A 25,760-nucleotide genomic window follows, 5' to 3' on the forward strand; every position below is an offset into this window, starting at 1 on the left:
TGAGTGGGAGTGCATCATCCAAGATACTTAAGTTTAGGGGGAGCTGTGGACTATATTCTCTGTAAAAACCAATCCCATGGCCCATTCCAGTAATCAAAGAGGCTTTTAACCATGTAAACAGTCGCCAAAATACATTGCATGTACCTGATCAAAAACAGGTTGATGTGAGCTTTTATCTTTAAATTGTACTTCAATGATACAAATTGGTGCAGTAAATATATGAACAGGTAAAGCATGTGGTAAGAATTTCAAGGAAGATCAATGGTCAACATGCATTCCTTGGTGCATGACACTGCCTAATTCTCACTGCATGCCACGCCCTTAGTTACATTCCATAAAAGGTCAATGAGGTCATCAAGTGGCCAACAAACAATTTTTGATTGGAAGCCGCATTCCACATCCTGTACTACTTGACTCAAAGGTAAGTCGACAGAAACTGCACTGCCAAGCCGGTCGTCGTACACACACGTACATACACAGAGTCTAGCCATGCGCGGTGCTTACTGAGAGTAGTGGGTACATGATGTATGTAGTTGAATGTAGTAAGGAATTTAATCGTTCATGTTGTAGGGCTGAGGTGGCTATGCCTAGGTACCTAGCTATGCGCATAGGTACAGGTATGCCTTTTTACTGCTATGTTATGATTTGGGCTTTGAAACGTATGTTTGATAGCCTTTTTGTGACAATAATTTTTCTGGTGGGGGTGTTTTGGAGCATGTGGGCGGTGGACACAATTCTAAAACTTTCATTTTCATGTTCTATAACTCAGGTAATACCAAAATATATTTTGGACCTGTTTCCAACAGGGCATATTCTCAGTAAATGCCTCAGATCACGGGCTCCCTCATCAATAATGGCTGCCCCCTGGAGCCATGCTGACTGGAGTTCCTATCCATCCTGCGTAGTGGCACCTTTGGTGGAAATAGCACCTCAATCATTGTTTACAAATGATAAATCCTCATTACCCATTTGGCTTAATGGTTAATTGAGTCGCTACCAACAAGACTGGGTTGGATTGGACACTGCCCATGAAAACAGGTCTTTCCAGCAGACGAGGGGGTGTTTCAGATGGATATTCATAATGCTGGGCCTCCCAAGTGAGACACGTCGAGGGGTAAAGATGCGGAAGGTACATGTACATGTACTGTAACTACATTTCAGGACATGCGTAAGTGAGCAAGGGCGCTGTTTATTTGGCAAATCATTTTCTGAAATCAGAAATCGTGATTAAAATTTGTCTTTTTCTGCGGGCTCTAGCTCCTCCGATTAATTTCCAATTTCAGAATTGGGCAAAATTTCAAGTGAAGCCAGCATTTAATTCATTGAAGTAAGGCACGAATAAGAACAAGCATTTTATGGAAATGTGAAGTTTAAGTTTTTCAGTCAATATCCACACTCATTTTTGTGTGTACACAAAAAAATCACAGCTTGCTCTGCATTACGCTTGTACATAAAACATCTCAAACTATCCCTGCTTCAAACCAAGTTTTCTTTGCCTTGAAGAGTCCGATAGAATCCAAATTTACCTGTACATGCATATCGAAATGTAAATGACATCCTCTCTAACTTTGCTTCTAAAAGAAAATAGCAAACATGGTTGAAAGGTCTATGAGCCTCGATCCCAGTAAAGCAGACCTACTGGACCAAGGCCTACATTTATGCACACTGTAGACCACACCCATGGTCGCCATGCGCTAATGACAGCCATTATGCCAGTCAGCTTGGTAGCTGGGGCAGGCAGCACCGGTATGGCGCCTCCTGCAGTTTTTATGGACAAAAGGTTTAGAAATGAAAACAACACTACGGCCTACAGGCTAAGAATCAAGATGTAATAGGCCTACATGTTCATGTACCTACCAGAACTGTGGGGTTCATCATCCAGCCATGGAGGTAGGAAAAGACCTCCATGATCCAGCACGCAGTCTCCCCAGGGAGCGCAGCGGACAGGACGAACATTTCGGGTAGCATAATTAATCTTACTAGTTACAGCCCCATAAATCACCAAATAACTTGAGATATCCGTGTATCTTCTCGGTAATTACATGATAATAAAATTCCACTCTCCCTTTTTTTTATTTTAAAACAAATTATGCATTAAATACCGCGGATTATTGTAGCCATGGCCTTACATGTGCCTCAGCTCAGATGAGTGGATCTCGCGATGCGCGAACTGTCGACACGTCACATGCGCTAGCACGCGCGCAGCTTGCCATTCAAGTACTGAATAATAGCGCCCTCAAGGAAGGTTTCGCTCAACGGAAAAAATCCTTTGGTGCATTTGAAAAGGGGTTCTTTTTTCAAGCCCGTTTAGACTGTTGTTTTTTTTTTTTATTTTCCCTTCAGATAGATGTTTTTAAAAATATTACTTTTATATCAATGTTATAGGTTAGATTCTAGCGTCTTTTATTTTTCACCAAAGGCTGAACTGCTTTTTTTTTCAAAAAAAAAAAAACCTTTACATGGGATGTAGGTGGTGCCCATCGTTAAAATGTGTGGCCAACATTTGGCCCTCTTGGAACTTTCACGACATCAATAGAATGAGCGCTTTGAGGAAACGGTTTGGACCACTTTGGATCAGCGGGGAGAAAGGAATAGCATGCATTATTACCTATTTCACTATGTTGACATTTATTAATGTGGCACAGAAATTAAAAAAAAGACATCTCCACAGTGCATTAAAACCCTGAGACGCTGTATGTTTTTTTAAACGGTCTCGGGAGCGGCCTCGCCAGGTGAGTCCGTATCATTTCTCAGGGTTGCAGAGCCCCAAGTCCGTCTTCAAGGTATATAAATGCTTCAGTGGTTGTCCCCTAGCCTCTACAGATTCAAAAACCACCAAAAGTACATCACAGTACCGTGGGGGCTGTAATCCAAGGCCATCACAATTTGATGGGGGGGCCTCGCCACGCGCCAGCTAAGCCGCACCACCACCACAACACCCCCCCACAAAAATAACACTTCAAAGACAGCCGAAAGAGGCCTCTGACAAGTTCCAGACAGCTGTCACTGATAAGAAACATTCCACTGTCTGCCCCAGGCACTGTTTGGTAAATAATCCATTAGATTGTGCACAAGGGGCCACTTAGCACACAGTCCTATGGGAGTTGCATTAAATCCTGTTTCTCAACCCACCTCGATAGGCCACTAGTTGACCGACGTCGGCTAAATGAAACTTTAATTAATTAAATTTTTAACCCCTTCTTTGCCACACAGTGTGGCAATTGACATCACGTGCTCAAAATGTTCTAAAGACGAGATTCACCTAGGAGTCGATTCAAATAAAACCTGAAAGTAAGAGGTCACGCAGCGGGCTTCCGGAACCCCCGCGGGGTCCGCCTATGGAGATTTTACACCGTCGGGGCCGTCCTATCACGTTCGATATATTTTGGAAGAATAAATCCTGACGCCATCCCATGAAGCCCTCATGCTTGAGTTTTACCTTTGACTTCCTCAACCAATATTTAGGAAAAGTCACCCCAGTGGAAATGGGTAAAAAAACGAATGTTACTACCTTTTACGTCCTGCGATATCGTACCTAGATCTATTCGTGTTCATGCTCGTTTATTTTGTTTTTATTCCCCGTGCCTACGTGAAAATGAGATTGTAAAAGGTTGAAAACAGTTTTACCTACCTGTAGTCGATGGATTCCATGTTCCATTGATTTGACATAACGCAGTTAGTGTTGTGAGCAAAAGTTAGATAAAATATTAGAAACATTCCTAAAAGTAGCTTTATCGCTCTAAGTTTATTACCTTATAGCCACCTGCAGCCATGTGAAAAATGTCCGTTTAGTTTCGGCTTTTACCGACAAACATTCATAAAATCTAAACCGTAAATGTTCATCTGCATTCGAGACCGCTGCGCTAGCCCGTTTCTTCATGTATTTTAGATTTTCGGAAGGGATGGGTCAATTTTGGCAGAATATTTCTCTTCTAGGTCAGGTATTTTTTCACTTTCTAAAAATTGATAAACTGGTAAATAATTTCCAGAGCCCTTTTTTCCAATTGGGTTTTTAATTAAAGAAGTAACTGAACAAAAACAGGTTACAAATTCTAAAATCTTTGCACGTGATTTTTCCTGTACCAGGGTTCACGAAGCGCGCCATCTATCAGGGGTCAACTTTGAGGCTCTATTCATAATGGATAAATTAATGACGCGTGAAAATAACTCCCCGCGCCTAAAGTTTTAAAGTCTTTCATTCGAAGGATGGATATGCTTCGGGGAGATGTTACTTTAATGTTGGGTTTTTTTTACCCTGCTCGACGTGTATATTGTAGTTAGTGTTTCCTCCGCAAGCTTGTGAAAAATACAAGGGACTTACTTTGGTATCAGGTAATTTGATTTTCCCTTCTAGGCTCGTAAGGATACCTCTTTATGACAGTTCATGTAGTTAGTTCCTGTAAAACCCTGTCAAGGAGGTGGTGCGTGATCCTGTTCTGGGGAGAGTGTTCTTGAGTCGTGTTCCAGCCGTTCGAGCGCGAGAACAAGAAACCTGCGTCAATAACAGGCCGCTCGAACACGACCTTTAAGTTTGTTTCCAGTATATTAATATTACGATCATAATAACGCAAGCCTGGAAACAACGTTCGAAGGTTGAGAAGTGGCCCCGGCTGGAGCTTATTGTCGTGAGGGAAGGAAAGATTCAAAATTCTACGGAGCCGCTAGACGGAGAGGCTTCAATATAAATTCTACATGAATCCTTGTTCACTTGCTATGCATGGACGTAGCTAAACGTTTAGCCGTTTTTTGTCTCTTCTTTCATGAACTTCATATTGATTGCTTCATAATAAATAATTCCAGGTTCCTGGGATCTATTTGTCGAGGAGGGGACAAGGGTTGATCCTAGGTCTCTGGCTTTATAAGTCTTCATGAACGTGGGTGATTGGAAAATGCTTTTCTTTTTGTCTTTCAACTCCAAACGGGGCCATGTGTGGCATTGCAGCTACACGCACCGGCAATCGATTGGTGGTTGTCGAAGAGAACGCATCCATAGATGATAAATTTTGGAATCTTTTTTCCATGCTTGATGATTTGATTATTTCCTCCGCTAATCTAGAGAGCAAAATAAGCACTTTCCCGCTAAGCGACAGGGATAAAGATATCAACATTTTCGAAGTTAGAGATGTCAACAGCAATGTTTCTTCATTTCTTAGTGTGTTAGGGTGATTGGTATCCTTAAATTTATAACGAACAGTAAAATAAATCAGTTATGAAAATAAGACATGGTATCAATAATTGTAATCGATTTTGATGAGTCTACTTTATGCCAGTGAAGGTAAAACCTCTCCATTTTGCGGATATTTGTTGCTGCACAAGCTGTTCAATATTTATAGTAAACTAGGTTCAGTTATCAGGGCTATGGGTAACATTTTTTACGTTAACTTTTCGACCACAACTGTGTAGTTAGCTCGATTCAAATCCGAGGGACCTGCGTTCCTTATACAGTATAAATCTATGATGGCTCATCTTTTAAAGATGGATTTGTTTGCGGAGGTCGTAGCAATAACTCCGATTGGAACGGTATAAGATAAAGTACTGATTAACAAAGGAATAATTGGCGGGTATTACACCGCCCAAAACACTGCACAAGAATCAATGCATTGTACATGAATTGTTTTATGTTATATGATATTCGCTTACGTGTGGCTCACGAAATCTTGTTTATTCTACTATTGTGACGTAGTTTGGTTGCAGAAAGCGTGCAACCTAATACAATAGACATCCATGTACACATTTCTTTCCTGCAGAGATTATATTGAATTGATTGTACTAAACTTTTATACCGGCGTTCAAAATGCAGGTTTGTCTGCTCTTGGATCGTGAATGGTCTAACATGTCATCCTGTGTGCCCAGTACTATAAATCCTGTTTCTACAATAGAGCTTTCCTTTCCAAGCTCACATGCGACAATCAATTAAAGTGGGTGATGTTATGACGCGCTGACTGATCAAAGTCCGTACCCTGCCATCGAATGTTACGGCTGCTGCTTGAAATGACGTGCGCCTTTGCAAGCCACTGCCTAGCGGCTGCAGCAAAAACATATCAACCGGTTCGTTTAACTGCTAGCCGTAGTCAAGCATTTGGAGACGCAGCCTCGTATCGCACTGAAGTTGAAGGTCGCCAACCTGTGACATTGTTGCTTACAATAATACAGCGACACAAACACATAGACTCCGTGTATACGTGGCTTGACGCATAGCTGCCTACCTTGGACATCATGTACAAGGAAAGGGATCGCTAAAATAATTCTTTTTCCAACGAGAGATATCTTGACCGAAAACAAATCACCGTGGCACAACCATCAGATACGATTGGTAAGTTGACGAACGTAGAGGCTCAATAAACGTTCTGGATTGGCCATGGGAACAACAATATGTAAGGCGCTCTCTGTGATGAAGCAAACGTGCAGTGATTGATGCTTGCCAAAGCACAACAAGGACAGTGGTGGACATGTTGTTATGTGGTAATGTTATTCATTCTCCATCGGGAAGTGCAAAGGCAGGGTGTGAGTTAACATGGTCATGGCAGTTGGGGAAGAGGAGGGGCGTGTCAGCAATATCCCCAAGGGGGAGGGAAAGCTTAGCCCTTTTTTAAAGAAGCTCGCTGGTACCTTATGGACGGGATGGGCGATGGGTTGAACAAAACACATAGACTCACCTCAGCCTCATTCGATTTTAGCTGTGTGGAGTAGTTATGTCAGGTTATGAATGCACCAACCGATTTGTTGCTTCATCAAGGAATGATTAGGTCTACTGTATTGAAATACACGACTAACTTAAAGTTAATGTATGAGCGTTACACTGTAGAGGTTGGTGGAATTGGGAGTCTGAACACACACCGCACACTTTCTGGTGAATGGGGATGGGCCGCCAAATTATCCAAGCGCCGCGCCGTTAGGTGCACAACACCACTGTGTGTTATTCATAGGTCATTTCAATATCGAAACTTTTAAACGTCAAAAGTAAAGAAAGACACCTGTAAAGCTCAATTTTTCTATGAGGTAATGCGCAAGAGTTAATCTTTTTTGATGAACGTGTGTCGCCGATACCACTTCTTTTATTTACCCAAAGACGCAGGCAATCTCCCCCCCTCTGGCTTGCATGAATTTAAACCAGAGCTTTGGCTAGCACCCTGCTTGACGAAGGCTTATTGCTACAGGAAAACCTGTCGGGGCTCTATTTAAATGATCTACAGGATTTTACTCTGAGAGCATTTGACGTGAAACGGTGTATTTACCCATGGATGGTTTTCATACACATTAGTAGACTTAATCCGTATCAACCAACTTTCGTTTCATTTATCGATGGTGAAGAATGTTAATTTTCATTTAATTCAAAACCTTTCAATGGTTTTCTTTGAACCAGAAAATGGCAACAGGATCAGCAGTGAGTTCAGCTCTAGAGACGATCAGCAGACATCATCTTGAATGCCCCATTTGTAGTGAGAGATTCCAACGACCCAAGATACTGGACTGTCTGCATAGTTTCTGTGAGCAATGTCTGCTGACATACTGCAGCACGAAGCACCAGGGCTGTACAGAGATTCCTTGCCCCGTGTGTCGACAAGAGACACAACTTCCGGAGGCGGGGGTAAGATGTCTGAAAACCACCTTTTATCTGATCGGTCTTGTTGAGGAGATTGAACAACAGGAAAAGTTGGTGTGTTCGGGTGAGACGAAGCTGCTCTGTGAGACATGTGATGATGGCAATGAGGCAACGCATCGCTGTCTGGACTGTGAACAGAATATCTGCTCACGTTGTCGAAGTACACAGCTACGGACTGTTGTTTCAGCAAATCACACTATACCCCCATTAGAGGAAATTCGTCAAGGGAAGATAAAAATGACCAAGAAGTCCGAAAAATATTGTCCAACGTGTTCAACCCACGAGGGTGAAGTGACGCGATTCTTCTGCACAACTTGTGAGACATTAATCTTTCGAGATTGTACTGTGATAGACCACTGCAAACCGCAACACGCATACATTGATATAAAACAGGCCACTTCAACATACAAAGAGTCATTAGCTGACTTGTTTTCCCCCCTCGAGAAGATCCTGAATGAACTCCAAGAATCTCTGGAGATAGTTTCAAAAATGAAACACGACCTCGATATCAGAGTAGAGAACGTAATTTCCGTAGTGCATACCAAGGCAGCTGAGATAAGAGCAGAGGTCACTGCTCAAGAAAATCGCATCATCCATGAAATCACAAATATCCAAAGCAATCGTCTGCAAAAACTGGCAGAATATGAGAAAACAATGAGTTTGGCATCGGAGAGAATACAGCATTCATTGGAGACAGCAAGAGAGGTGACAAGGACGGCAGCGGATAGTGAGTTCCTCTCACTCTACGCAACAATCAACAAAGACTTGAAATTGTTGGCAGGTCAAACTATTCCCAGAGTTGACAAGAGGCTTGCACTTCTGGAATTTAAGCTGTGTGAGGGGGTAGGTGACATCAGTCTGGGCAAGGTGGTGACGGAAGGAAAGTGGGAGCAGCGATGTGTGTTTGGTCGCAATGGAAGCGGTCCAGGAGAGTTCCGTGGGGCTCGTGGCATTGCTGCTCATCAGCCTGATGAGGTTGCAGTGGCTGACCACTGGAACAAACGAGTTGTGATCTGCAGCATCGATGGTAATCAGAAAAGCACAATCCCGATGGAAGGATGTAAGTTTGGATAGAAACTGCTCACAGCGATACACTGCTGCTTTGTTTATCTTAAATGCATTCATGATTTCTTTTTGAAGTACGATTTCAAACAGTGGTGTATCCTGCCTGATGTGTGTGTTGGGGGCAAAATCAAAAGCAAAATGCTTATTCAACATGATGGTAGGGAGACAAAATGTCGAAAGCCTTAGGCCTACTCACAGTCCCAACTCCCTTGCTTCAATTTCTAAGGGTTTGTTCATGTTTGATAAATACTTGTAAATACACCGATTACTTTTTTCCTGTTCACCTATGACGTAATCTAAAACAAACAGGCTAAACAACCCGTCAGTTGGGGGCAAATTGCCGCCGCTGCATGCGCCACTGGTGTCAAGCCACATAACAAATCTAAAGTCTTTTGGCAGAGTCACATGGTACCTAGACGGAGGAGGCTCTAAAAGAAAAAAATGATTGGCATGTTTATTTCTCCAGATATTGCAGCAAAGTTTATTTAGAATTTTTTTTCTCCCCAAAAAGACTACACGGCAGCTTAATTGTACAATACCTGGATTCTTAAAAACAAATCCAGTGAACCTCAATTCCGGATCAAACATTTTTTTAAACATTCAGGCAGATATGTCACATAACAACAAAACAGATATGCGCTTCGAATTCACTGCAACAAATGTTGGACACGTTGCATCTGCACAATGGTTCATGATCAACATTTCCTCCCGTAAAGGCTCAAAGTGCATTTCTGTTTTTGTGAAGTATCTATTTGCCAGGGTTCATTCGTCCATGTTTAAATACTATGCAGCACAGGTAGTGGGCGGTAACGAGGAGAACGCCCTCTTGCTCCTTATTTTGATGGAAAATTTACTTTCTTTTCCTAAAGATCGTTGCCACACGACCGAGTGTTCTAGTATATTAAATTTACGAACATTTTAACGCAAGCCTGGCAACAACGAAGGTTGAGAAGGGGCTCCGGCTGGGCTTATTGTCGTGAGGGAAGGAAAAATTCCAAATTCCACGGACTCGCTAGACAGGGAGGGGAGGCTTCAATATACATTCTACATGAATCCTTGTTCACTTGCTATGCATGGACGTAGCTACACGTTTAGCCGTTTTTTGTCACTTCTTCCATGAACTTCATATTGATTGCTTCGAAGTAAATAATTCCAGGTTCCCGGGATCCATTTGTCAAGGAAGGGACAAGGGTTGATCCTATGTCTCTGGCTTTATAACTCTTCATGAACGTTGTTGGTTGGCTAGTTCATGCTTTTCTTTTTGTCTTTCAACTCCAAACAGGGCCACGTGGCGTTGCAGCTACACGCACTGACAATCGCTTGGTGGTTGTTGAGGAGAACGCATCCCACGTGAAAGTCTTTGACAAGGCCAAAACACTGGCTTTCCAGTTCCCCACAGTGCCACCGAGTGAGGTCGGTAAGACCGCAGTGAATCTCCAGAGTGCAGCAGTCAAGACGGATGGGACCATTGTGGTTGGTGATGTCAAGAGAATGGTGCTGACCGAACACAGCCCCACTGATGGGGAACTCAGGAGCACCATCCCAGTCAAGATTAAACCTCATTATGTGGCTGTTGACAGCAATGATCGAGTTGTAATCAGTGACTGGGAAAAACAGTTAGTCGGTGTTGTTGATGGGAATGGTGATACACTGTTCACCATCAAACCTACCATCGATGGTGAGGTAGTTAGATACTGTACTGGTGTATGCGCAGATAGCACAGACATCTATGTTGCATCGTGTAATCGTGATGGCACCGGTCATATCCACCACTATGACCATCGAGGCGGCTTTCTCCACTGCATCGCACAAGGTCTGTTTAACCCCCAGGGAATCACATTCACAGCAGATGGGCAACTGGCAGTTGGAGACTACTACTCAGTGAAGATTTATGACTTTGTTTAATGTAACACAAACAAATCGATTTCCTTCCGCTTTTTTTGGGAGGAAACAGCAGTAGCATTAGTCGGAAATGTTGCGGTGTGAACAACTTTTCATTCAATTTCATGACTTGTTTTTTAAATAGAAAATTATATCTACAAATGTTTGCGTAGGCTTACTGCATAGTAGAAATGGAAGGCAAACTGCATTAAAATTTCACTGAGACGGGATTCAAACTATGGGAGCTACGTAAAGTGCTTATCATTTAAACAAATTTCCTTTGTTAGTTTTTCATTGTTAACTATATTTTCTCACGACATATGAATTATTTTCATAGTCCATTTAACAGTAGTAAATGTATCCCAATATTGGTGAGTTACACCTACTGTTAGCGCTCACATTTTAATGCAAACATCTTGCAGGGGATTATCAAATTGAGGAGAGTATAAAAACTGAGATTTACATAAAATTTTAATTTATTCAAAAGCTTACTTTGTGTGAGTAGTGGGATAGTGAAGTTCTTGCCATTTAAATAGTGAAGTACATTTGTAAATGTCGATGTGAAACTCACGTTTGGAGGAATATTCCCCTCATAACTAAACTGTCCCTTTGTGTTGAACCGCCTTATTGTTATTTGCAGTTGAATGTATATTACGAATTAATACCTCGTTAAAACAGGCCCAATGTCACCATTTGGAGGAGAGTTATATTGATTCATTCCCCTTTGCAACTCCTTTCGAAATAAAATTCATTTCATTTTCTTTTGAACTCAAATGAAGGTTTTGTTAGAAATTTAAATGATGTTTTTCTCGGTGGCAGAGGCAAAAGCAAGATGAAATGTAGGTTATAAAACGTTTCATTTGCAAATTGCTTAATTTTCTTGCATTTTATTTACATAGTTTTAATTACTGACGGCAACAATATTCCACATATAGAATATAAACGTTTTCAAAGGCTATGCCTGAGTATTATTTAAACACAACATGACCTTTTCATTTTTTTTTAAATGTGAATATTTATCATGACGCAGGTAATTGACATTGTAACAGTTATTTGCATAGCCCTGGGTAAAGTCGTTACTTTTCGGCTGACGTCCTCGAATGTTTCCTGCACAAGGAAGGGTTGAACACGCATCTGAACCTCTTCCAAATAAAAAAGCTAAGTCCCAAGACTCGTTTTGACAGTGGACAGATTTACTGGATTATCTGTATGGTTGTATAGTTGCCCCTTGTACTATGTAGTGATATGAAGTAAGCCGTACGTTATCAGTAATCAAGAAGTCTTGGTGACGTATCAAGAACCAGACCCGTAATACGACAGCTCTCCAGGAAGTTTGTGAGAGAGCTGTTAAAGGGTGCCATAATTGAGGTTGTTTAATTACTCCTGGTTGTTTGTCTGTGCGTGACATATGATCTGGTTGTCAGTAACGAAATCGTACAGTCTAAAGGAAAACGCTCTTGGGTATTTCAGGATTTTTGTGATAAAGTCTAAAATAAATTATTATTAAATTAAAGATGGATTGATTTGCGTAGGTCGTAGCAGTAACTCCGATTGGAACGGTATAAGATAAAGCACTGATTAACAAAGGAATAATTGGCGGGTATTACACCGCCCAAAACACTGCACAAGAATCAATGCATTGTACATGAATTGTTTTATGTTATATGATATTCGCTTACGTGCGGCTCACGAAATCTTGTTTATCCTACTATTGTGACGTAGTTTGGTTGCAGAAAGCGTGCAACCTAATACAATAGACAAATATGTACATATTTCTTTCCTGCAGAGATTGTATTGAATTGATTGTACTAAACTTTTATCCAGGCGTTCAAACTGCAGGTTTGTCTGCTCTTGTATCGTGAATGGTCTAACATGGCATCCTGTGTGTCCTGTACTATAAATCCTGTTCCCACAATAGAGCTTTCCTTTCCAAGCTCACATGCGTCAATCAATTAAAGTGGGTGTTGTTATGACGCGCTGACTGATCAAAGTCCGTACCCTGCCATCGAATGTTACGGCTGCAGCTTGAAATAACGTGCGCCTTTGTCAGCCACTGCCTAGCGGCTGCAGCAAAAACATATCAACCGGTTCGTTACTGCTAGCCATAATCAAGCATTTGTGGACGCCATATTTCAGGCAGTGGATCGCTAAAATAATTCTCTTTCCAACGAGAGATATCTTGACCGAAAACAAATCACCGTGGCACAACCATCAGATACAATTGGTAAGTTGACGAACGTAGAGGCTCAATAAACGTTCTGGATTAGCCATGGGAACAACAGTATGTAAGGCGCTCTCTGTGACGAAGCAAACGTGCAGTGATTGATGCTTGCCAAAGCACAACAAGGACATTGATGGACATGTTGTTATGTGGTAATGTTATTCATACTCCATCGGGAAGTGCAAAGGGCAGGGTGTGAGTTAACATAGTCGTGGCATTTGGGGAAGAGGAAGGGCGTGTCAGCAATATCCCCAAGGGGGAGGGAAAGCTTAGCCCTTTTTTAAAGAAGCTCGCTGGTTCCTTATGGACAGGATGGGCGATGGGTTGAACAAAACACATCAACTCACCTCGGCCTCATTCGATTTTTAGCTGTGTGGAGTAATTATGTCGGGTTATGAATGTACCAACCGATTCGTTGCTTCATCAAGGAATGATTAGGTCTACTGTATTGAAATACACGACTAACTTAAAGTTAATGTATGAGCGTTACACTGTAGAGGTTGGTGGAATTGGGGGTCTGAACACACACCGCACACTTTCTGGTAAATGGGGATGGGCCGCCAAATTATCCAAGCGCCGCGCCGTTAGGCGCACAACACCACTGTGTGTTATTAATAGGTCATTTCAATATCGAAACTTTTAAACGTCAAAAGTAAAGAAAGACACCTGTAAAGCTCAATTTTTCTATGAGTTAATGCACAACAGTTAATCTTTTTTGATGAACGTGTGTCGCCGATACCACTTCTTTTATTTACCCAAAGACGCAGGCAATCTCCCCCCCCCACTGGCTTGCATGAATTTAAACCAGAGCTTTGGTTAGCACCCTGCTTGATGAAGGCATATTGCTACAGGAAAACCTGTTGGGGCTTTATTTAAATGATCTACAGGAATTTACCCTGACCATAATTGACGTAAGACGATGTATTTACCCATGGATAGTTTTCATACACATTAGTAGACCTAATCCGTATCAACCAACTTTCGTTTCGTTTATCGATGGTGAATAATGTTGATTTTCATTTAATTCAAGACCTTTTAATGGTTTTCTTTGAACCAGAAAATGGCTACAGGATCAGCAGTGAGTTCAGCTCTAGAGACGATCAGCAGGCATCATCTTGAATGCCCCATTTGTAGTGAAAGATTCCAACGACCCAAGATACTGGACTGTCTGCATAGTTTCTGTGAGCAATGTCTGCTGACATACTGCAGCACGAAGCACCAGGGCTGTACAGAGATTCCTTGCCCCGTGTGTCGACAAGAGACACAACTTCCGGAGGCGGGGGTTAGAGGCCTGAAAACCAACTTTTATCTGATCGGTCTTGTTGTGGAGATTGAACTACAGGAAAAGTTGGCGTGCCCGGGTGACACGAAGCTGCGGTGTGAGATTTGCGTTCAAGAAAATGAGGCAACGCATCGCTGTCTGGATTGCGAACAGAACATCTGTTCAGTTTGTTGGAAAATGCATCTACGATTTGCTATCTCACAATGTCATACAGTATCTACTCTGGAAGACATTCGGGAAAGGAAGATAACATTGAAAACCAAATCTGCAAAAACCCATCCCAAATGCACGACCCACGAGGGTGAAGTGACGCGATTCTTCTGCATAACTTGCGAGACATTAATCTGTCGAGATTGTACTGTGATAGACCACTGCAAACCGCAACACGTATACATTGATAGAAAACAGGCCACTTCAACATACAAAGAGTCATTAGCTGACTTGTTTTCCCCCCTCGAGAAGATCCTGAATGAACTCCAAGAATCTCTTGAGATAGTTTCAAAAATGAAACACGACCTAGATATCAGAGTGGAAAACGTAATTTCAGTAGTGCATACCAAGGCAGCTGAGATAAGAGCAGAGGTCACTGCTCGAGAAAATCGCATCATCCATGAAATCACAAATATCCAAAGCGATCGTCTTCAAAAACTGGCAGAATATAAAAAAACAATGAGTTTGGCATCGGAGACAATACAGCATTCATTGGAGACAGCAAGAGAGGTGACAAGGACGGCAGCGGATAGTGAGTTCCTCTCACTCTACGCAACAATCAACAAAGACTTGAAATTGTTGGCAGGTCAAACTATTCCCAGAGTTGACAAGAGGCTTGGATTTCTGAAGTTCAAGCCGAGTGAGGGGGTAGGTGACATCAGTCTGGGCAAGGTGGTGACGGAAGAAAAGTGGGAGCAGCGATGTGTGTTTGGTAGCGAGGGAAGCTGTCCAGGAGAGTTTGATGGGGCTTGGGGTATTGCTGCTCGTCAGCCTGATGAGGTTGCAGTGGCTGACTACTGGAACAATCAAGTTGTGATCAGCAGCATCGATGGTAATCAGAAAAGCACAATCCCGATGGAAGGAAGTAAGTTTGGATAGAAACTGCTAATAGCGATACACTGGTGCTTTGTTTATCTTAAATAAATTCATGATTTATTTTGGAATTACGATGTCAAACAGTGATGTATCCTGCCTGATGTGTGTGTTGGGGGCAAATTCAAAAGCAAAATGCTTTTCCAACATGATGGTAGGGAGACAAAATGTCGAAAGCCTTAGGCCTACTCACAGTCCCAACTCCCTTGCTTCAATTTCGTGGTGTTGTTTTCTAAGGGTTTGTTCATGTTTGATAAATACTCGTAAATACACTGATTACTTTCTTCCTATTCACCTATGACGTAATCTAAAACAAACAGGCTAAACAACCCGTCGGTTGGGGACAAGTTGCCGTCGCTGGATACGCCACTGGTGTCAAGCCACGTAACAAATCTAAAGGCTTTTGCCAGAGTCACATGATACCCAGACGGAGGAGGCTCTAAGAGAAAGAAATGATTGGCGTGTTTATTTTTCCAGATATTGGAGCAAAGTTTATTTAGAGAATTTTCTTCTCCCCCAAAAAACTACACGGCAGCTTAATTGTACAATACATGGATTCTTGAAAACAAATCCAGTGAACCTCGATTTCGGATCAAACAATTTGTTTTTAAAACATTCACGCAAATATATGTCACATAACGACAAAACAGATATGCACTTCGAATTCACTGCAACAAATGTTGGACACGTTGCATCTGCACAATGGTTCATGATCAACATTTCTTCCCGTGTAGGCTCAAAGTGCATTTCTGTTTTTGTAAAGTATCTATTTGCCAGCGTTCATTCGTCCATGTTTAAATACTATGCAGCACAGGTAGTGGGCGGTAACGAGGAGAACGCCCTCTTGCTCCTTATTTTGACGGAAAATTTACTTTATTTTCCTAAAGTTCGTTGCCACACGACCGAGTGTTCTTGTGTAGTAATATTACGAACATTTTAACGCAAGCAACAAAGGTTGAGAAGTGACTCCGGCTGGGCTTATTGTCGTGAGGGAAGGAAAAATTCCAAATTCCACGGACTCGCTAGACAGGGAGGGGGAGGCTTCAATATACATTCTACATGAATCCTTGTTCACTTGCTATGCATGGACGTAGCGAAACGTTTAGCCGTTTTTTGTCACTTCTTCTGTGAACTTCATATTGATTGCTTCACAATAAATAATTCCAGGTTCCGGGGATCTATTTGTCGAGGAAAGGGCAAGGGTTGATCCTATGTCTCTGGCTTTATAACTCTTCATGAACGTGGGTGATTGGTTAATGCTTTTCTTTTTGTCTTTCAACTCCAAACAGTGCCCCGTGGCGTTGCAGCTACACGCACCGGCAATCGGTTGGTGGTTGTTGAGGAGAACGCATCCCACGTGAAAGTCTTTGACAAGGGCAACACGCTGGCTTTCCAGTTCCCCACAGTGCCACCGAGTGAGGTCGGTAAGACCGCAGTGAGCCTCTGGAGTGTAGCAGTCAAGACGGATGGGACCATTGTGGTTGGTGACATCCGGAGAATGGTGCTGACCGAACACAGCCCCACTGATGGCGAACTCAGAAGCACCATCCCAGTCAAAATTAAACCTCGTTATGTGGCTGTTGACAGCAATGATCGAGTCGTAATCAGTGACTTTGAACAGTTAGTCAGTGTTGTTGATGGGAATGGTGATACACTGTTCACCATCAAACCTACCATCGATGGTGAGGTAGTTGGATACTGTACTGGTGTATGCGCAGATAGCACAGGCGTCTATGTTGCAATGCATAATGGCAATGACACCGGTCATATCCACCACTATGACCCTCAAGGTGGCTTTCTCCACTGCATCGCAGAGGGTCTGCACTATCCCCAGGGAATCACATTCACAGCAGATGGGCAACTGGCAGTTGCAGACTTTTACTCAGTGAAGATTTATGACTTTGTTTAATGTAACACAAACAAGATTTATGAATTTGTTTAATGTAACACAAACAAATCGATTTTCTTCCGCTTTCTTCAGGAGGAAACAGCAGTAGCATTTGTCGGAAATGTTGCGGTGTGTACAACATTGCATTCAATTTCATGACTTGTTTTTTAAATAGAAAATTAGATCCACAAAGGTTTGCGTAGGCTTACTGCATAGCAGAAATGGAAAGCAAACTATATTAAAATTTTGCTAAGACGGGATTCAAAAGTATGAGAGCTACATAAAGTGCTTATCATTTAAACAAATTTCCTTTGTCAATTTTGCATTGTTAACTATATTTCCTCAAACATTTGAATTATTTTCATAGATCCATTTAACAGTAGTAAATGTATCCCAATATTGGTGAGTTATGCCTACCGTAAGCGCTCACAGGAGATATGGGAAGTTGTTAGCTTGTCTCATCAAAAGAATCATTCCCATTTTAACGCCAACATCTTGCAGGGGATTATCAAATTGAGGAGAATATAAAAACTGAAAAATAATATATGAACTCAAATTGTTCTCATTGAGAGTTACATACAATTTTAATGTTCTCAAAAGCTTACTTTGTGTGAGTAGTGGGATAGCGAAGGTCTCATCATTTAAATGGTGAAGTACATTTGTAAAAGTCGATGAGCAACTCACGTTTGGAGGAAATTTCCCCTCATAACTAAACTGTCCCTTTGTGTTGAACCGCCTTATTCTTATTTGCAGTTGAATGTATATTACGAATTAATACCTCGTTAAAACAGGCCCAATGTCACCATTTGGAGGAGAGTTATATTGATTCATTTCCTTTGCAACTCCTTTCAAAATAAAATTCATTTCGTTTTCTTTTGAACTCAAATGAAGGTTTTGTTAGAGACTTAAATGATGTTTTTTCTCTGTGGCAGAGGCAAAAGCAAGATGAAATGTAGGTTATAAAACGTTTCATTTGCAAATTGCTTAATTTTCTTGCATTTTATTTACATAGTTTTAATTACTGACAGCAACAATATTCCACTTACAGAATATAAACGTGTTCAAAGACTATGCCTGAGTATTATTTATAGGCAACATGACCTTTTCATTTTTTTTTTAATGTGAATATTTATCATGATGTAGGTAATTGACATTGTAACGGTTATTTGCATATCTGTAGGTAAAGTTGTCACTTTTCGGCTGACCTCCTTGAATCTTTCCTGCACAAGGAAGGGTTGAACACGCATCTGAACCTCTACCAAAAAAAAAAACAAAAACAAAAAAAAAGAAGTCCCAATACTCGTTTTGACAGTGGACAGATTTACTGGATTATCCGTATGGTGGTATAGTTGCCCCTTGTACTATGTAGTGATATGAAGTAAGCCGTACGTTATCAGTAATCAAGAAGTCTTGGGGACGTATCAAGAACCAGACCCGTAATATGACAGCTCTCCAGGAAGTTTGTGAGAGAGCTGTTAAAGGGTGCCATAATTGAGGTTGTTTAATTGCTCCTGGTTGTTTGTCTGCGCGTGACATATGATCAGGCTGTCAGTAACGAAATCATACAGTCTAAAGGAAAACCCTCTTGGGTATTTCAGGATTTTTGTGATAAAGTCTGAAATGTAGGGACATTGCTGTTGCAGAATGAATAAAATGTACGTAGTCTGTGTTTGATAGAAGAGCTTTGCACGTCGACTGCTTTCATTTAATACTTTGTTCCTTCAAGAAATGGAATTTCTTCCTTCTAGGCTGTAGTTTCTGAGGCTGCCTACATGTATGTATGACAGTACCCCGGGTAGTTAGTTGGGTCAATACATCAAAGTTGAGTTTTACAAGCGACATCTTGTGTGTCTCTCTACGTCTACATACCACGTCCGGTGCTTGTTGCATTTACGTTGAGAATGGCTTCCCTGTCCCGTCCCATTTCAACCATGTTGATCCTATAATTCTAGATATCCGTTTTCTTCCCTATCACATTAGTACTTGGCAACTAAATTGAAATCCGTAGAGAGAGTATCTCGAACGTAAAGCCTGTGTAAATATTAACACGCCTTTAGTTTTGTTTTTGGTAGCCGATCTGTTACGGAAATACAAACAAACTGTCCTCAGGAAAGAGCTTGGCCTTTTGCACAGAATGCTGGTTTTCCAGAACATTCAAGCGCACAGATCCGGAGCGTTAGGTCTGAGGGAACTTTGCTGGAGCGTAAAGAGCGAAATTCAGAGACTTGTTGGTCATTTTGCGAGATCGACAAAGAATGATTAATGTGGTCACACCCAAGTACGATTGTTGTCCCAACTCAAGATTACCATTCCAACCAATAGGTGCAGTGTGGCCGATCACACAGCATTAATACACGTTATTACGATCCGACTGTACGAAGTGTCAGTCCCTAAAAACAAATAGTTTCTCTACGTGTACAAATAGTTGAATTGGAGTTAAAAGGGAGACTGAATTGACAAAGCCGGAAGTTGAAGTTTGTGTCACTGCAGCTTCAGGCCTATATCGTAAAAACCACCGTCGGTCTATTTTGTACTATTCCCCATACATTGATCGTGTATCTTTCTTTACACCACACCCTGTCGGCGCCATTTTCCAAAAACATATCGAGTTGAACCTGTCAAAACTCTCGTACGGGTGCGAGTTTTTCTTTGCAGTAACGGAACAATCTCACCAAACGTCTTCACAAATCAACTGATTCAGTTTGATTAAAAGTAAAGCTGACTTCTGGATGTTAAGTGAAGCAACTGTTGTTGCACAACTCTTGCAATAAATTGATTAGTATATTTTACAATGTATAGCTAGACCTATAGAATAGATGTAGTCTTGAGGATAAAATCAAACACTTGGCAAATGTAAATGACTTTACGAACAACTCCGTAGTTAGCTCAATTAAAATCACAGGACATGTTCGTATCTTACAATGTTGAGCTAAGATGGCGCTTCTTTCTTCACACATGGGTTGATTTGCTGAGGTTGTAGCAGTAACTCCAGTTTTGAACGCTGTAAGATAACGTACTGATTGACGAAGGAATGTTGGCGAGTATAAAACCGCCAATTACACTGCACAGGCTGATGGGCAAGGTGACTGGGATAGGTACAAGACGAGTAAGGGCGTTTGGAAAAAAGAAACAAATTTCATGAAAGAATAATACTGCTCTTTAGTGACAAAACATTATACATTTCTAAACGTAAAATGAACCTTCGAGATAAAACGTGAATTTCAGAGAGCGGAAACCTTTTTTGAGAGTGATTACTGACCTGCAATATAAATTAGCGTTGAAGTAAAAACACAAAGGACGTTTTCTCCGTCAGTCTTATGTTGTTTGTTGTTCCAGACGTCATCACCTACTTATTCATTTAATCGATTCATTTATTGTACAAGACCTCTCCTTGATACAGGTGAGATTTGTCTTCAAGAATAAAATAGTTACAAATGACTGTTCCCGTGGGCCGTCTTTGTTTATCTGAATTACTGTCTGTGGTGTTGTTGTGTTTCTCCCAAGGCAGTCGCTCACGCTGACGGAAAGGCTCATTTCGTATTTTGGAAAAATTATAGAGCTTTGTGGAACCTCTATGGGCGCCCTTTTTACACTGCTTTATTTTTTTAAATTTATCTGAAACATATGACAATAAATACAGTACCGGGGTAATGGTGCAGTGACGTGTGACTGAACAATGTCCGTATCCAGTTTCCTAGTCTTACGGCTGCGGTGTGAAATAACAAATGTGCTTATGCAAGCCACTGCCTTACGGCTGCAGCCATTTCATATTAGCCTGTTTGGTACTGCTAGCCATAGCCAATCATTTCATAGCCAACTTCTCATCCAACTGAAGTTGAAGGTCACCAACCTGTGACATTATTGTTTACGTAGTGAGTGGCGCTCCTGAGTCAATTCACAGACGTGTGTAGCCACGCACATACAAGTAGACCTACTCTGAACGCCATGTTCCAGGAAGTAGATCGCTAAAATATAATTCTCATTGCAAAGAGCGATCAATCTTGGCAACATTTTTAAGGCTGACAAACACAGACGCTTTATGAGTAGTAGGGATAGGAGAGTTCCGGATCACACCCCCTTTTTCACCGTTTTTATCAAAAACCCTTGTATAGGTATACAACCAAAAAATCTCAGGGAATCTCTTAAAAATCTAAAATTCTAGATTTTGTCACTTTTCCCTGGGTACCTCATCGACCCCAAAATAAGGGTGTAAATATTATACATTTGTGTCAAAATCTCTTTTATTTGCCACTCGAACCTTTTGCCGCTCGTTCTCACTCGCCCGAAAAAATAAATGGAAGAAACGTGAACAAAGATATGATTATATTGCAACCGCCTTAAGTAAATGCTCTTTGTATAAATGGAAGAACAAACTGGAAACTTTAATTGTTATTTTTGCAAAGACGTTATTAGTTCTCGGAGCTTGACGGACTGTTTAGATTGCTCTCGTTGTTTTGCTTCTAAAAATTTATATAACTGCGTCAAATGTAAGTTGTGTAAGAATTGTCGCCATTGTAAAGATTGTGCTAGATGTAAGGGTTGCGTCATTAGCATCAATTGTGGTAGATGTAAAGATTGCGTAGATTGTTTTAATTCGTATGACTGTAGTTATTCAACCGCGTTGAATGATTGCGAGGACTGTCACAATTGTAACAGTTGTATCAAGTGTTTTGGTTGTATCGATTGTACTTGTTGCGTAAATTGTGTAGAGTTGCATGGGTATAATTATGTAGCGCGCGTAGATGGTAAGTTTAAAAAGCTGAGACCTGTGCGAAAGGGGGAATTATTACCCATTTCAGCTACTAAACTTGACTCAGTTCTATATAAAAGTGGGTTCATTATTGAATATGACACAGATCTAAAATTTATATTTTAAATAAAAATGATAAAAAATTTAAAAAACCTTATTATAAATAGAACATGTATATCGTCTCAAATGATCACAAACGTCTAAATGACGGCAACAAGAACCCAAAGATTACTTATGGCCCCTTTGACCCTAAAAACCTAGTCATTTTAAGGCCTACAAAGAATTCTTCTAAGATTCTCTATTCCCACGATGGAGAACAGAAACGATTGTTAATTAGGCTCGAAGACCCTTGTTATGGTATAAACCCGGTTTACAAATATGGTACTAAGGAACCTACTGACCAAAAACAAATTTGTTATCAACTGTCTCCCAATACTGAATCGCTGCTATTACGTATAAATGAGGCGGTTTACAGGCATTTTGAAGAATTAACGGACGAAGCCCTGGAAGAACTCCCCGTGATTACGCGTAACTCTTTTAAGGTGTCTCAGAGATTAGACGACATACCCGATCAAATTAATTACTTAGTTAAACCGGCTTTTACCGATAAAAGTAGGATGTATGTTAAGATCGCCTATGACGCCACTTTGGTGGATAAGTCATTTAAAGAAATCGATCGCGCTCTTTTTGCTAACAAGAAATGCGAAGCGATCTCTTTGATCTCTCCTAAGGACATCTATCATGGAGCCCACGGTTCTCTGTCTTGCGGTGTGAGCGTTAGGTATAGGGTCATATCGGCTATGCTAACGGTTGAAGAAAAACCTTATCTTTTGGACGCGTTTGAGTAAATAAAAGTTAGCGAAAGTCAATTTAACCTCGGTTATCCCAGGGTTAAATTTTTTTTACTTTAAATAAATAAACCCTTATATAAAATGACTGATGCGGAACTTTGTCACTTGCTGAATCTAAAGGAAGTACACATAATTGGGACAACGAGAAATGTTCAACCGAGGCCACCTTGCGATCACCAAATACTTGAAACGGGTGAAAGATACACGTGTAAAAATTGCGGTCAAATTTGTGGGTGGGTTTCTTCGTTTGGAGCCGCAGAAACGGGAGATCGATACTACAAGCATCACGTTTGGAAAAAACCCAAGCCACCAAAATCGAGAAAAACGTTGCAGAAGTATAATATCTGTTTTTAAAACGGCGAAGCGGGTGAAATAGAATATCGATTGAACCAAGTTTTAAACGGTAAGATCTCTCGAGGTAAACCGTTGGAGGCTTTAATTGCAGTCTGTTATCAAGACGTCACTGGGGAAACCGAATCTAAAGTTAAAGAACTTTTTGGTGCCTCAGATAGGCACTGGGAAAACGCTATGGAGAAGTTTAAAAATAGTTTAATTTAAAAATGGAAACGCATACGTTTTACTTGACTGAAAATCCTCAAACGTTTGAATTAAAAAACGAGATTAACAACATTAAAGGCGATAAAGTAGTCCGGGTCAAAAACATTCAGCTTCAAACTGATTGTTTATATGTAACACAAGACACCGACATTCAATGGGATACAAATTTGGGCAGAAACGAAAAAAGAAGAAAAGAGACGACTCCAAAACTTATTTTGACGGGAACGAAAGAACCTATATATGCTTTGCTAGCTCCAAGTTTGGCTCAACCGTTGCCCGAGTCGCAAAGAGGAAGCATCGTGGTGTCTACCGGGTACTATGGAATCGATTGGTTTGATTTTATTTTAAACGCCATCCCTGGAGTAAGTTTTAAGGTGCACTCGGAATCAAAAAGGGTGACCTTAACCATTACGGATCCCAATCTCAAATTGCGGCTCAATAGAGAGGTGGCTAACTTGTTAAACTTACCCGAAAACAAACTTTCACCCGACGTTATTTATATAGGTGAATACCTTTCAACTCCTACGTTTATTCACTGTCAACAATTGGATCACTCTATCAATTTTTATAACGGAAAGTCTTCTAACCTGCTCGGCGTTATCCCTTATGAATCAACGAATAAAACACCTAAAAAGCTATTATCTCGGAACATCAGTGAGTTGACCTTTTCTTTGAGAAACGAGCGAGATGAACTCTTGAACAACGTCGGTAAAATCTTGATTGAATTAGATGCTTATTAATAAAATGGAGACGCATATATTTCACTTGACTGAAAATCCACAAACATTTAAACTAAAAAACGAGATTAAAAACGAAAAAGGGAGCAAACGTATCTGCGTCAAAAACATTCAGCTAGAAAAAAAGTTTTTTAACATTATGAGAGAGACAGAGATCGAGTGGGACTTAGGGGATATTTTACCTGCTGAACCCGGCATGTATGGCGGCATTAACGCAGGTTTTTTACAAAAATATAGCGATTTATATACAGGTGAAAGATATGAGATTGAAGAACCGACTTTACATTTAATAGATATTTTTATGGGATTTTATTATACTTCTAGAACTTTTTTAGCAAACGTGGAAAAATATATTAGAAATTAGGAATATAACATTAGACGAATAAAAATCTATAAATCACACATGTTAACTATAATAGAAACATTAAAGCGCAAGTTTATAGATTTTTCTTCTTTTTATTTTGGTGGTGAGTATGAGCCAGATTATTATCTTGATATTAATTTTCCGGTTGACGCAGACTCGTCAACCGAAGAAGATGTGCCTCTTGAACTTTATAGAGTTGCTGCGACAACAAAGAGGCTATCTATTCTTAATTCAGATTATGACTCTTTTTTCTCAACTAGATATAAGAGATTTAGTTGGAGGCGTAGCATGTATGACGATCCAAGAAGAGACGAGAGCTTTTTGGGCGTGTCTACTACTAACCCCTTTTTTCAATCGATATTAGGTACCATTTATTATGCGGTGCGCGAAATTTTTGATGATTTAGATTATAAACGTTATCTTGTAGAGGGGCCGCCCGAGTCAACTGGAGAAAAACAGGTGTTTATATGGGATATTGTGAAACACTCTGGGACGCCTTATGAGTTTGGTCAACTTTATGTTAGTGAGGCGTCTGAGGCATCAAGCACATCTGGGTTTTATAGTAGTAATTTTGTTCACAAAACGGGGGGCCATCGGTATATAAATAGAATTACACTTACATCATCAGGGGCACCTCATAGTAGTAGTATTTTTGTTCTCAAACCCGGGTATTACGGAATTGACTGGTTTGCTTCAATTTTAAACGCTATCCCGGGTGTTATTTTTAAAGTTTATAAAGAGTCCCAAATAGTAACCCTGTTAATTTTTGACCCTTATTTAAAACTTAAACTAAATGAACGCGTGGGCCAATTGCTCGGCCTGCCCCAGGACGAACTACAAAGCATAGTTGTGCACAAAGGCAAATATGACATCGATAGTATCAAATATCTGTTTATACACTGCGAGCAGCTCGATCCAAATTATAACTTTTATGACGGGAAGTCTTCGACGATACTCAGTACCAGAGACACAGATCTTTGTAACTTAGAGGTCAACCCAACCTGTAAAAGGCTCGTAGATCGGAATATAAGCAAGCTCACCTTTTCTTTAAAAAACGACAAAGGTAGGTTGGTAAGCGGTGAAGGAGATGGAATTTTGCTCGAGGTGAATATCGTTTAAAAACTCTTAATTATAAGATGACGACTAACATATATCCTGATTTAAACTCGGTTGAAGCGAGTGAGTATAACGACCGGAGGGAGTATGACCGGAGCGAGAACGAGCGAGCTTCAACCGAACAAGCGGAGACAAAGGTTTACAGGCTAAGAAAGATCGAAGAAATTAAATCTCAAATCCAAAGAGAACGCGACGCGAGGGAAAATAGTTATAAAAAGATCAAACGACTCTTAACCGCGCTCGGGTACGTAGAATATGGCGTGGAAGCACTAGGTGCCACATCGGCAGCCGTAGGCATTCCCGCCATTTTGGGAGTGATCACTGGTCCCGTCGGGCTCGTGATGGAAGGCGTCGCTATCGG

General features: G+C 40.9%; 2 protein-coding genes across 4 annotated transcripts; both read left to right on the forward strand.

The window, feature by feature from the left end:
- The first annotated feature begins 6,187 nt into the window (after positions 1–6,187).
- Positions 6,188–18,702, forward strand: LOC147795410 (tripartite motif-containing protein 2-like). 2 transcript variants are annotated; one of them, XM_087131954.1, is made up of 3 exons: positions 6,188–6,313; positions 13,828–15,127; positions 16,425–18,702. In XM_087131954.1, exons 2-3 carry the CDS (start codon positions 13,831–13,833, stop codon positions 17,042–17,044), a joined length of 1,917 nt encoding a protein of 638 aa, XP_086988080.1. In that variant the 5' UTR covers positions 6,188–6,313; positions 13,828–13,830; the 3' UTR covers positions 17,045–18,702. The 2 variants fall into 2 exon arrangements, with proteins under 2 accessions (XP_086988080.1, XP_086988081.1); XM_087131955.1 differs by lacking the exon at positions 6,188–6,313 and adding an exon at positions 12,602–12,773.
- Positions 6,198–12,412, forward strand: LOC110990981 (E3 ubiquitin-protein ligase TRIM56-like). 2 transcript variants are annotated; one of them, XM_087131953.1, is made up of 3 exons: positions 6,198–6,313; positions 7,364–8,663; positions 9,951–12,412. In XM_087131953.1, the coding sequence occupies exons 2-3, from the start codon at positions 7,367–7,369 to the stop codon at positions 10,571–10,573; spliced, it is 1,920 nt and encodes a 639-aa protein (XP_086988079.1). In that variant the 5' UTR covers positions 6,198–6,313; positions 7,364–7,366; the 3' UTR covers positions 10,574–12,412. The 2 variants fall into 2 exon arrangements, with proteins under 2 accessions (XP_086988079.1, XP_086988078.1); XM_087131952.1 differs by lacking the exon at positions 6,198–6,313 and adding an exon at positions 6,321–6,462.
- Positions 18,703–25,760: the final 7,058 nt, after the last annotated feature.

Source organism: Acanthaster planci, unplaced genomic scaffold, assembly GCF_054643075.1.
Source record: "Acanthaster planci isolate LZ-2023a unplaced genomic scaffold, COTS_SCS Contig35, whole genome shotgun sequence".
Taxonomy (NCBI): Eukaryota; Metazoa; Echinodermata; class Asteroidea; order Valvatida; family Acanthasteridae; genus Acanthaster; species Acanthaster planci.